Source organism: Balaenoptera ricei, chromosome 18 (assembly GCF_028023285.1).
Source record: "Balaenoptera ricei isolate mBalRic1 chromosome 18, mBalRic1.hap2, whole genome shotgun sequence".
Classification (NCBI taxonomy): domain Eukaryota; kingdom Metazoa; phylum Chordata; class Mammalia; order Artiodactyla; family Balaenopteridae; genus Balaenoptera; species Balaenoptera ricei.
In genome coordinates this window covers 50,849,969-50,861,508 of record NC_082656.1, presented here as the reverse complement: position 1 = coordinate 50,861,508, position 11,540 = coordinate 50,849,969, and the positions used below count along the sequence as shown (strand labels likewise).

Below are 11,540 nucleotides of genomic sequence, written 5' to 3'. Positions count from 1 at the left end.
CAAAAGCAAGAGCTACGTGGGCCACTTTATTGGTTGGCTCATTCAGAGAGCAGTTTGGGATCATTCTTTTTTTTGTTGTTGTTGGTTGTTTAGTTTTTATTTCATAACCATAAACTTAACTTTACAATTCAGCTAAACTTGGAGGGGAATAAGGAAAATATGGAACCCAAAGAAGTGCAATGAGAGCACAAAGATTATAGGATATTTCAAGCAGATGGGGATGAAGGGGTGCTCTCCTGAGCTACAGAAGGAATGTTCTGGTGGTTAAGATAAAACACAAGTCAAATTTATTATTAGATTTGTCCACAGTCAGCAATGGTGATCTTCTTGCCGGTCTTGCCATTCCTGGACCCAAAGCCCTCCATGGCTTCCACAATATTCATGCCCTCTTTCACCTTGCCAAAGACCACATGCTTGCCCTCCAACCACTCAGTCTTGGCAGGGCAGATGAAAACCTGGGAACCGTTTGTGTTGGGGCCAGCATTTGCCATGGACAAGATGCCAGGACCCGTATGCTTCAGAAGGAAATTCTCATCACCAAATTTCTCCCCATAGATGGACTTGCCACCAGTGCCATTATGGTGTGTGACGTCACCACCCTGGCACATAAATCCCGGAATTATTCTGTGAAAGCAGGAACCTTTATAACCAAAGCCTTTCTCCCCAGTGCTCAGAGCACGAAAGTTTTCTGCTGTCTTTGGAACTTTGTCTGCAAACAGCTCGAAGGAGACACGGCCCAAGGGCTCACCGTCGAAGGCGATGTCAAAGAACACGGTAGGGTTGACCATGGTTGGGCAGCGAGGGAGGTTCTGGGGTGGCGGCGTCTGCAAAGCTGCGATCATTCTTTTTTTTTTTTTCTTTAAACAATTTTTTTTTAATTTTTATTTATTTATTTATTTATTTTTGGCTGTGTTGGGTCTTCGCTTCTGTGCGAGGGCTTTCTCTAGTTGCGGCAAGCGGGGGCCACTCTTCATAGCGCTGCGCGGGCCTCTCACTATCGCGGCCTCTCTTGTTGCGGAGCACAGGCTCCAGACGCGCAGGCTCAGTAGTTGTGGCTCACGAGCCCAGTTGCTCCACGGCACGTGGGATCTTCCCAGACCAGGGCTCGAACCCGTGTCCCCTGCATTGGCAGGCAGATTCTCAACCACTGCGCCACCAGGGAAGCCCGCTGGGATCATTCTTAAAGGAGCTTGCGGTAGAGGAGAGATAGAAAGATAGGTTTCTTGCACACACCTTTTTTCAGGAATGTGGGAACAAGACTGTTGGTAAGGAAAGCCCAAGGAATGACACTCCCGTGACCATCCACCAAGACATCCTGAGGACCCTGCTGGGCCTGCCCGTGTGTGGAAAGTGAAGGAGAGTTGAAGGCTGTTGGCTCAACTCCCAAATAGCAAATTAAAATTATTATTTAACCTTTCCACCCCTGACTGTTTACGAAGAGAAGTATTTACTTAATGTTCTTGGGAAGGTCTAAAGTAATGTAATCAAAGTACAGTCCATGTAACTGCCACTGGCCTGTGATAATATCAATAAAAAATACTGAGAATAAACACTCTGAAATTTATACAACCATTTCACAGAGTAATTTGATATCTATCACATCTAATATTAAAAGGTTTGTGGGAATTCCCTGGCGGTCCTGTGGTTAGGACGCCTGTGCTTTCACTGCCGGGGTCGTGGGTTTGACCTCTGGTTGGGGAACTAAGATCCTGCAACCAAATAAATAAATAAATAAATAAATAAAATAAAAAGTTTAGGCTGGTACTTGGTATACATTTATTCTATTTTTCTATTTTTTTTTTTATATTTTTTTTATATTTTTCTATTTTAAATATTTTCTTGAAAATTGTTTCTGAAATTAATGTCTCATTTCTCTTATTTTTATCATATTTTTAAAAATGTCAGTCCATAATAGATTGGAAATTTTACTTTTTATTTACTTATTTATTTTTGGCCACACAGCTCGGTTTGTGGGATCTTAGTTCCCTGACTAGGAACTGAACCCAGGTCCCAGCAGTGAAAGCGCCAAGTCGTAACCGCTGGACTGCCAGGGAATTCCCAAGATTGGAAATTTTTAAAACTGTCCTTCATCACACATAATTTGAAAAGCGTTGGTTTCAAGTCAGTCTCCTCTTTTCTGCTTCTAGAGAGTCTGACTCCCAGAATGTACTCATGGAGAGAAAAAAGTTAAAAACACTTTTGTGGGACTACGTTAATTATGTCATGAAAAATATTTAATGACATGGAAAAATTATCATGACATAGGTAGAAAACAAAGCAGGCTACAGATGAAAATGTACAGTGTAACCCTTAACTTTGCAAAATGGATTTATGAATGGCTGGTAGTTACCTCTGACTGGTGTCTAGCATGGATACCAGGTTATAGATGAAGAATAAATGGTAGAACCATAGGAATCTTTATTTTCTTTTTTCAGCTTAACCATATTTCTACAATCAAGTCATATTTTGTAATGTAAATTATCTTTATTCTTTGGAAGGTTATAGGCTTATTTTAAGGAAGAATTAAGACCGTGTTTTGTTTTTTGCTTGTATTGTTCCATTTAGTTTAGATTTTAAGATAATAATTAACTTTTCTATAAAGGAAAGAAATAATCCTTGTTTAAAAATCAAGTTTAAGTTGTTTTAATTCCATGGAATATTTTCATATTTTTTACAAATAAAACACCTGAAAAATTTGCATGTGAACTTCCACTTCTGGATCATAAATAGTGTTCACTGTACACAGGCAAATTCTAAATAATTAAGTAGTATTGAATAATGAAAACAATAGAGAGAGGGTCTAGACTTATGTGTGACAATGCTATCAGCCAAATTTCCATAACAACTAACATTTTACTGTGGGCTGTGTGCCCGTGATTTGAACATAACATTTATGTCTACAATAAAACTCTTCAATTGTTTCTTTCTGCAAAAAAAAAAAAAAAAAAAAAAAGGCCGGGGGAAAGAAAACATCTAATTTTAATGTAACACTAAATCCAAAGGCAGTACAGCTGTTTGGTTTTGGTTGTTTAACTCAGCTGTTTTATTCTGAGAAAAGCACAGCTGCCTTTTGATGTCGTCTGCTATTCAAGAGTGTTCTTTAGTGGGGGGTGGAATGTATGAGGAGAGCTCAGAGACCACTGGCCGGTTCAGCTTCCGCTCTTGCTACATTGTCATTTCTTGGTGTCGCTCTTCACGTTTCAACATTGGCTAATGCAAGTTCCTTCCCTTGTACACTGCCTTTCCCTCCAGAATTCTGCAGTACTGTTGGTGGAAGGGTAAATATTCTTTTTTTTTTTTGAAGGACAATTTTTGAGAACCTATTCAGATCTTAAATGACATATCTGGATGATATTAAGAAATTATTCATTTTTGAGGTACAAAGATGGTGTTGTGGTTATGTTTTTTTAAAAGAATCATCTTGAAGTGACGCATACTGAAATAGTTACAAATGAAATGATACAATGTCTGTGATTTGCTTCAAAATAATCAAGGGGAGAGAAGGCAGGGGAAAAAGTAAATTAAGGGTGGCTGTGAGTTCATAAAGGGGTAGTGGGCGTTCATTCTACCGTTCTAATTTTATATTTGTTTGCAAATCTCCATAATAAAAAGGCTTTAAATAAGGTAACTTAAAACAACATAAATACTTATATTTATGTTATTTTTCCTCTATTTAAATTAAATGACCCCTGGGCTTTCCTGGTGGCGCAGTGGTTAAGAATCTGCCTACCAATGCAGGGGACACAGTTCAAGCCCTGGTCCGGGAAGATCCCACATGCCACGGAGCAACTAAGCCCGTGCGCCACAACTACTGAGCCTGAGCTCTAGAGCCCGCAAGCCACAACTACTGAAGCCCGCGCACCTAGGTGCTGTGTTCCACAACAAGAGAAGCCACCGCAATGAGAAGCCCGCGCACTGCAACGAAGAGTAGCCCCCGCTCACCGCAACTACAGAAGGCCCATGCGCAGCAACGAAGACCCAACGCAGCCAAAAATAAATAAATTAATTAATTAAAAAATAAATAAATAAAATAAATCAAATGACCCCTCAGTTCCACATCTAGAGATCTATCCTACAGAAACTCATCCACAGGCACACATTTATGTAGAAAGATGTTTTCTTTAACATTGTTTAGAATAACAAATAATTGGAAACCATATTGACGTTCCACAACGGGGGAATGGTTAAAATTCACTGTAATTCATTCCACTGTCTATTTTGATAACCAACACCCCCCACTTAGAGTTAGTTACTATAGGATAATGTTAATAAAAGTCAGAAGATATTGCTTTATAAGGACCCTGAGTGACACTTCAAGGAGGAAATCTCACACTGGATGGAAGTCTGGCAGTTCACGAGTGATTTGCCACTCAGCACGATGCCAAGCCCCTACAAGGGAAGTGAATTGTCTCCTCGGAGATCTCATGGAGAACTATGCCAGCAATCCTGGTGACTCAGAGCAGGAGAGGGCTGACAAACCCAGGGTGATGTCACCACTTCCTGCCTCAGGAAGTCTCTGGGAGGCGGGGGAGAGGCCTGTGTCAGGTAGACAAGATCAAAGGCCTGGGAACATCCCCACTTTCCTTTCTTCTTGTCTTCCCTTTAGGTATAATCTCAAGGAATGTACTTGTCGTTCTGCTTCGACAGTGGCTTGTATTATTTGGCTTGGATAGTTTTCTCAAGTCAGTGGACAAAACACTCCCTAAAGGCCCATCCAAGCTGTGGGGTCTGTTCCTATACATGGCAGCTCTGATCCTCCACTATTCCTCAAGACACAGTCAGAATCTGCGCTTCTCTCTAAGCAGATTAATCCACTTGCTTTATCTTATCAGGACTCACCTACTACTCTTGACAGGCCCAGGCATGCTGCACCCTGGAGCGACTCCTGCCCCAAAGGGAGACTGGGAAGCCCTCTAGATGAACTGAAGTTACCTCAAGTCCAGTTTCCCTAATTCCTTGACTCTGATGGGCTGCCCTAGACTTAACATGAGTCTCGTGACTCTTGAGATGGGTTTGTTATTTCAGAGTCAAGGAGTTGAAGTCAGAACACCCAGCTCTGTCTCTTACCAGCTATGTTTCCATGAAGAAAAATAAACCACTTACTCTTCCTGAGCATTATTTTCCTCAACTATAAGATTGGTGTAATAATAAGCCCATTATAGGATTATAGTAAGGTAGGTAATGCGTGTAAAAAAAGACCCAGGACAGAACCCTGGCACACAGTGTGCGTTGGTTATATCTGATACACTGCCTGGTTTTCATCACACTCTTTGGCTATGACCCACCAGACTTATAAGATTAGGCCTGATCACCTGACACCAGGTTCATCTGGACCACCCCTTTCCAAAAATTGACCCCTCCCTGTTTCAACAATACTCCGTTTTCCTGGTCACTGTTTTATCGTGTTCTCTTTGACTCTCTGTTGCCTATAATCATGGCATGGTGGCCGCACCTCATAAAGTACTCATAGAGATGTAGTTATGGAAAACAAACAGTTGCTTTTTCAAAAAAGGAAGGCAATATCACTTTCCTCTTGGTTAGTTCTCTGTCCAGGGAGACCTGAGGCAAAGATGCTGGCTGCCCAAGTGGACACCAAGGGGGGAAAGTGGCGGGGCGTGGTGGTGGGATGAATTGGGAGATTGGGATTGACATATATACACTAATATGCATAAAATAGATAACTAATAAGAACCTGCTGTATAAAAAAATAAATAAAATTCTAATATTCAAATAAAAAAGAAATTAACGTACTGAAGCAGCCTAAATGTCCATTGACAGATGAATGTATGAAGACAATGTGGTATATCTATATCTATATCTATATCTATATAGAGATATATATAGATATAGATATAGATATAGATATAGATATATACATACACACACACACACACACACACACACAATGGAATATTACTCAGCCATATAAAAGAATGAAATAACGCTTTTTGCAGCAACATGGATGGGCCTAGAGATTATCACACTAAATTAAGTAAGCCAGACAAATATCATATGATATCACTTATATGTGGAATCTAAAAAAAATGATACAAATGAACTTATGTACAAAACTCACAGACCTATAAAACAAACTTACGGTTACCAAAGGGGGAAAGGGGGGGGAGGGATAAATTGGTAATTTGGGATTAACAGATACACACCACTGTATGTAAAATAGATAAACAACAAGGACCTACTGTATGGCACAGGGGACTATATTCAATATCTTGTAATGACCTAAAATGGAAAAGAATCTGAAAAAGAATATATATAGATAGATCTATACATATATCTATCTATACATCTATATCTATCTATATATAACTGAATCACTTTGCTATGTACCTGAAACATTGTAAATCAACTATAGTTTGGAAATTCCCTGGCGATCCAGTGGTTAGGACTCAGTGCTTTCACTGCTGGGGCCCAGGTTCAATCCCTGGTCAGGGAACTAAGATCCTGCAAACTGCGCAGAGTAGCAAAAAAACAAAATTAAAAAACTATAATTCAATTAAAAAAAAAAAGAAATTAATGTACTCAGCAAGGCAAGTTCATTTAAGTCTCAAATATTTCAGACGTAGCCTTGAATCTTATTATGTAGTAATAGACTTTTTCAAGACAGTTGCGACTGTAACACAGAACAATAGCTTTTTAATAATTTCTGGTGAGAATTCATGACCACTTTTACTCAGATTTAAATCACCCTAATTTTCTTGGTCTAATGTACCTAAGATTTCTTCCATCTTTATGAGGTATTTTTACAGATTCTTTGATTTAGTCAACGTGTATTTATTGAGCATTGACTTTGTCCCAATTAATTCAGAAATGGAAAAAATGATTTTTCCCTGTGCTGTTTTTTTCAAGATAACAGTATCTTCTTGTACATCTCTGTACTTTGCAAACCATACACCCCAGTATTAGTACCTCAATGCAAATTACTTTCAACCATTTTGTATAATAAAGAACCTCCAAATATTATTATACCTACCTCCTTCTAAACCTACACTTCTTCAGTTTTCTTTTGTCTTTTGTGCAGACCTTCATGTGAGAAACTGAGCCTCCTCTCATCAAACTACCAAAGGTGGGCTCGATGCCAGGGGAGGGACAGAGTCAACCATTCAGAATTATCCGGCAGTTTCCAAAGGAACAATGGCGCACACATTTCGTGCTTTCTTGTGTGCTTACTGTCCTCCTTACCTCCCCTTCCTCCTTCTGCCCCCGTGAATTTTTATCAAATTAAATGCTAAATTGTTTAAAAGTTAAATACTTCTACAAGGCTTTTTTAATGAAAAATCAATAATCCCACCTTCCCTCTTTCCGCCATTACCCCATCCCTAGACACACCCACATTCAACTATTTCAGCCCAGTACTCAATGTTCTCCTCCCTACTTCTACATAACACATTTGCTTTGCCATCTCTTCAGTTGCACAACTTTTTCTTTTACATGAAATCAATAATTGTGTGTGTGTGTGTGTGTGTAAGTTTCTGTTCGTTTGGTTTTCTATACACAGATCTCTAATTAAACCCCCCAAATCTTCGCCAGATGTCTAAATCAGGGGTCAGCAAACTCTTTCTATAAAAGAGATAGACGGTAAATATTTTAGGTTTTCTGGTTCACATACAGTGTGCTACATTTTTTTGATCCAACCCTTTAAAAATGTAAAAAACCCTTTGTAGGGACTTCCCTGGTGGTCCAGTGCATAAGACTCTGCGCTCCCAGTGAAGGGGGCCCAGGTTTGATCCCTGGTCAGGGAACTAGATCCCGCATGCATGCTGCAACTAAGAGTCCGCATGCTTCAACTAAGAAGTCTGCATGACGCAACTAAGACCCGGCACAGACAAAATAAATAATAATTAAAAAAAAAAAAAAAAGAAAGAAAACCTCTGTAGCTCACAGGCAGGAAAAAAATTACGCCTTAGGTTGGATTTAGACTTCAGGCTGTGGTTTGTCAACCTCTGGTCTAAATCTCCTTGAAAGACTTTCAGATGTATCCAATATTCCATCAATTTCATATCTTGGAGAAGAATCTTCCAGAGATTTTTAATTGATTCCAGTCCCGCCTGGTTACCTGTTCTCTCACCTTATCCAGAGGATCCCCTTCACTTCTCATCTGCACAGGGTCCCATGCACAGATAATTTTCAGTATTCCATATCTTTCTCTTTCTTTGTTTACTCCCTCATTTTGGTGAAGTGTAGACTTCAGCAGCTTTCTGCAAGGTAAAAGAGTAAAATAATTGAGACCTTGCATGTCCAAAAAATATCTTATTCTTCCCTTGTACTTGACTGATAGTATGGCTGGTTATAAAATTCTAGATTAAAAATCATTTTACTTCAGAATTCAAAAGGCATTTCTCCACTATCTTCTAGATTCCAATGTCACTGATGAAAAGTCTGAAGCATTTCAGCTTCCTTTATATATGACTTATTTTCTCTCAGGAAGTTTTAGGAACTTATTTTTGGTCCCAGGCTTTGAAAGTTCATACAGATGTATATCTATTCACACTGGTGTGTTAGGACATCAAAGCCTTTTACTCTTGAAATTCATGTCTTTTGATTTTAAGGAATTTTCCTGAATTATTTTCTTAATGTCTCTCCCTACCCCCAGTTTTTCTAGTCTCTCTTTCTGGGACTTATTGTTAGATGATAGAACTCTACTTATCTTCTTTTAGACTGGAACTCTATCTTTTTTGCATTTTTCTGTTTACTTTTGATTCTTTCATTTCTGCTCTCATATTTTGAATTTTAATTTTTTGCTCTGCATGTTCAAAGCATCCTGTTTGTTTCATAGTTGTGGTATCTTTTGTATATCTCTGAGGCTATTAATAACAGTTTTGTTTTGTTTTTATATTTGACCTATCTCACGTAGTTTTTTCTTCTCCAGGTTGCTCTTCTTTGTTTTATCTCTTTCATGTTAAATCGTTTCCACAGATATCTTATCTGGTAATTCTTGGTTGTTTATTAATATTTAATAGTGAGGGACCAACAATTGGAAGCTCTGAGTATATGCGTGAGGCTAACCATCTGTGGGTTTCTCTGTGAGTGATCTGGCTGGGCCATATTATTGGAGAACTCGGGATTTTCAGTACATTTAGATCTTTCCTCTTGGGCTGGTCCATTCTGAAGAATTTTCCAGCCTCCTGCCTGGAGGATAAAGGCTTGGTTCCAGCATTCTGGGAACCAAATAAAGAAGAGAAGAGGAACTGGTTCAACAACCAACATGCACATTTATTGAATTCTCCTATTTTCTGTTTGGCACTCCTCCCCACAACTGGGCCTGTAGTCTACTAATTTAGAGACCCTCTGTCTTTACCTTCTCCAGAGAATAAGCAGATAAACCTCCATTCTTCTGCTGCGGAGGGCACTAGCTTGTTATGCCCTGTTCATGGTGTTGATGATGGAGTGGGTGGCGGCTTGGGGGAGGTTGCGGGATTGGCGGGGGAGGGGGGAGGGGGGAGGGGGGGTGGACTAGGTAATTAGCAACTTCTTAGACAAACTGTTAACAATTGTATTTTGGCTCTACTTTTTGAAGTCCTTGAGTCTACAAATTCCTGAGATCTTTTGGGATTTTCATGGGGATTAGAATTAGGTTTGTTCCTAGTTTTCTCCACGACTACTTTCAGATTTAGCTTTTTTTCAGTTCTGCTCAGCTTGTTGCTTCTTCTCTCTAGCTTTTCCCGGTTCCCACAAGCTTGTTGGTACTTCTGTTTTCCTTTTCGCCTCATAGCTTTATGCCTTGAAGGAAAAAGGCTCTTCATTTTAGTGGGGCTTTAGGAGGCTGCAAAATTAGAGGCATGTAATCTACCATTTTTTCCCTAGACGTCTGTATGAGCTTCTTAGTTTTCCATTCAATTCCTTTCATATATATATCATCATTCAAATGTCTTTGGTTGCCAAATAGCATTAAGCTTTTACATTCATGTTCAAGAATATTACCATTTCTATATCCCCAAATGCTTTCATGGGGGTGGGAAGCACTGAGAGTGACAGGTGAAATAAAGATTGCTGGTTTACAAAGAAAAAGGGAAATTCTGAGTTTTCATGCAGCAAACTCTTCTAATCACACATAGCTCTCATGTGATTTATTATGCTTTTTTTTTTTCTTAATAGTCATTGTTAAATAAGTATTAATTGCCAGGTTTTGTCACTGATAACTCTGGTATGAGTAAAAAAAGGGGGTGGTGGTGGTCTCCTATTGATTAGTTTAAGACTGCAGTAAAGAATCTAACCAAAGATGGAATTTGGTTAACTTCAAAGTAGAGACCAGATTTAGTAATGGGGAATAAAGCCCTGTTTTGTTATGTTATGGCCCATGAGTTAATCCAAAGAGCTCTGGTGGGCTTAGTTGCAGATAGGAAAAGGAATCTAGCTAGATTTTAAAGAACATTTTTATGTAGGCAGGCCAAGTCATGCTTATCTAAGGATTCTCTAATTGGATGCCATGAAGTCATGCACTTAACACAAGCTGCAACGTAAGAATGAAGCAACAAAATGAAGCAAAACAGAAAATAAGATAACTTGGGCAAGGAGTGGAAGGGAGAATAAAAAGTAACTGAAGATAGTTAAAACTCGGAGCATTACTAACTTGACGTCAAATCACATCATTGTTTTCTGGCTAACTGGAAGCTGGTGTCATCAATTTTTGTCTAGACAGGGTAGCTTGTTTACCAAAAGACTGGTCAGACTATGTTTGAATGCAGATATTTATTTAATGGATATGCTATTGATCAGTAAATAAATTGTTTGCAGCTTTGAAAGTGTGTTAGGCGCAATCGTCTAAAATAATTTTCCCTTTGAAAGTTCACTCACAATGTTTGAAAATTCACAAGGTATTATCTGCTTGCTCACCTTATAATCACAGTTTCAGTCACACACCTTATCAAGAATCCAGCACCAATGCTGTATCAACAGGGCAACATGAAGAGGAAATTTGGTGAACATCAGACTGATTCAACCCCTGCAGGGCTTAAGCCAATTCACACAGCACCGTAAAGTTATTTTTGACATCTGCTTTATCAATCAAAAAGAGCAGGAATACAAAGGCAATCTGAGAAGTGGTGTTTCTTCCAAAGAGCTGACAATCTGAGGAGGAAAAACATATATGACAGAAGTTGGAAAATATTCAAATGCTGAAGTGTCATGATGTCTCCAAATGCAAAAGAAGTTCCACTGAGGATCTGAACTGAGCTGTGGCCGACAAGGATGCGAACAGGTAGCTGGCAAGAGAGGAGAAAGAGCAGCCTACACAAGGGAGAAAAGGAGAATAAAGAAAGGGAGAGAGACTAGAAACAGCTGTGCACTGTAATCTGGAGTAAAACGGCATTGAAGTGTTAGGGAGCTGTATACAATTAAGTGCCGGGAACCAAAGCAAGAGTGAAGGTTTCTACGCACAAGAAAACTTAATTCTTACAATTATCAGCGGAATACTGGCCCATGTCTGATTTGTCATTAGACATAGAGTTGTCTTTGCTTCAGAAACCTGGTAGCCTCACTTTCTATCTCAATGTCTAGAAATAAATTTAAGCCAAAGAAATTGTGTT

General features: G+C 39.2%; 1 protein-coding gene across 1 annotated transcript; it reads right to left on the bottom strand.

Moving 5' to 3' along the window:
• Window positions 1-215: 215 nt before the first annotated feature.
• Window positions 216-842, bottom strand: LOC132352242 (peptidyl-prolyl cis-trans isomerase A-like). Its single transcript, XM_059902573.1, has one exon. The coding sequence runs from the start codon at window positions 840-842 to the stop codon at window positions 294-296; it is 549 nt and encodes a 182-aa protein (XP_059758556.1). The 3' UTR covers window positions 216-293.
• Window positions 843-11,540: the final 10,698 nt, after the last annotated feature.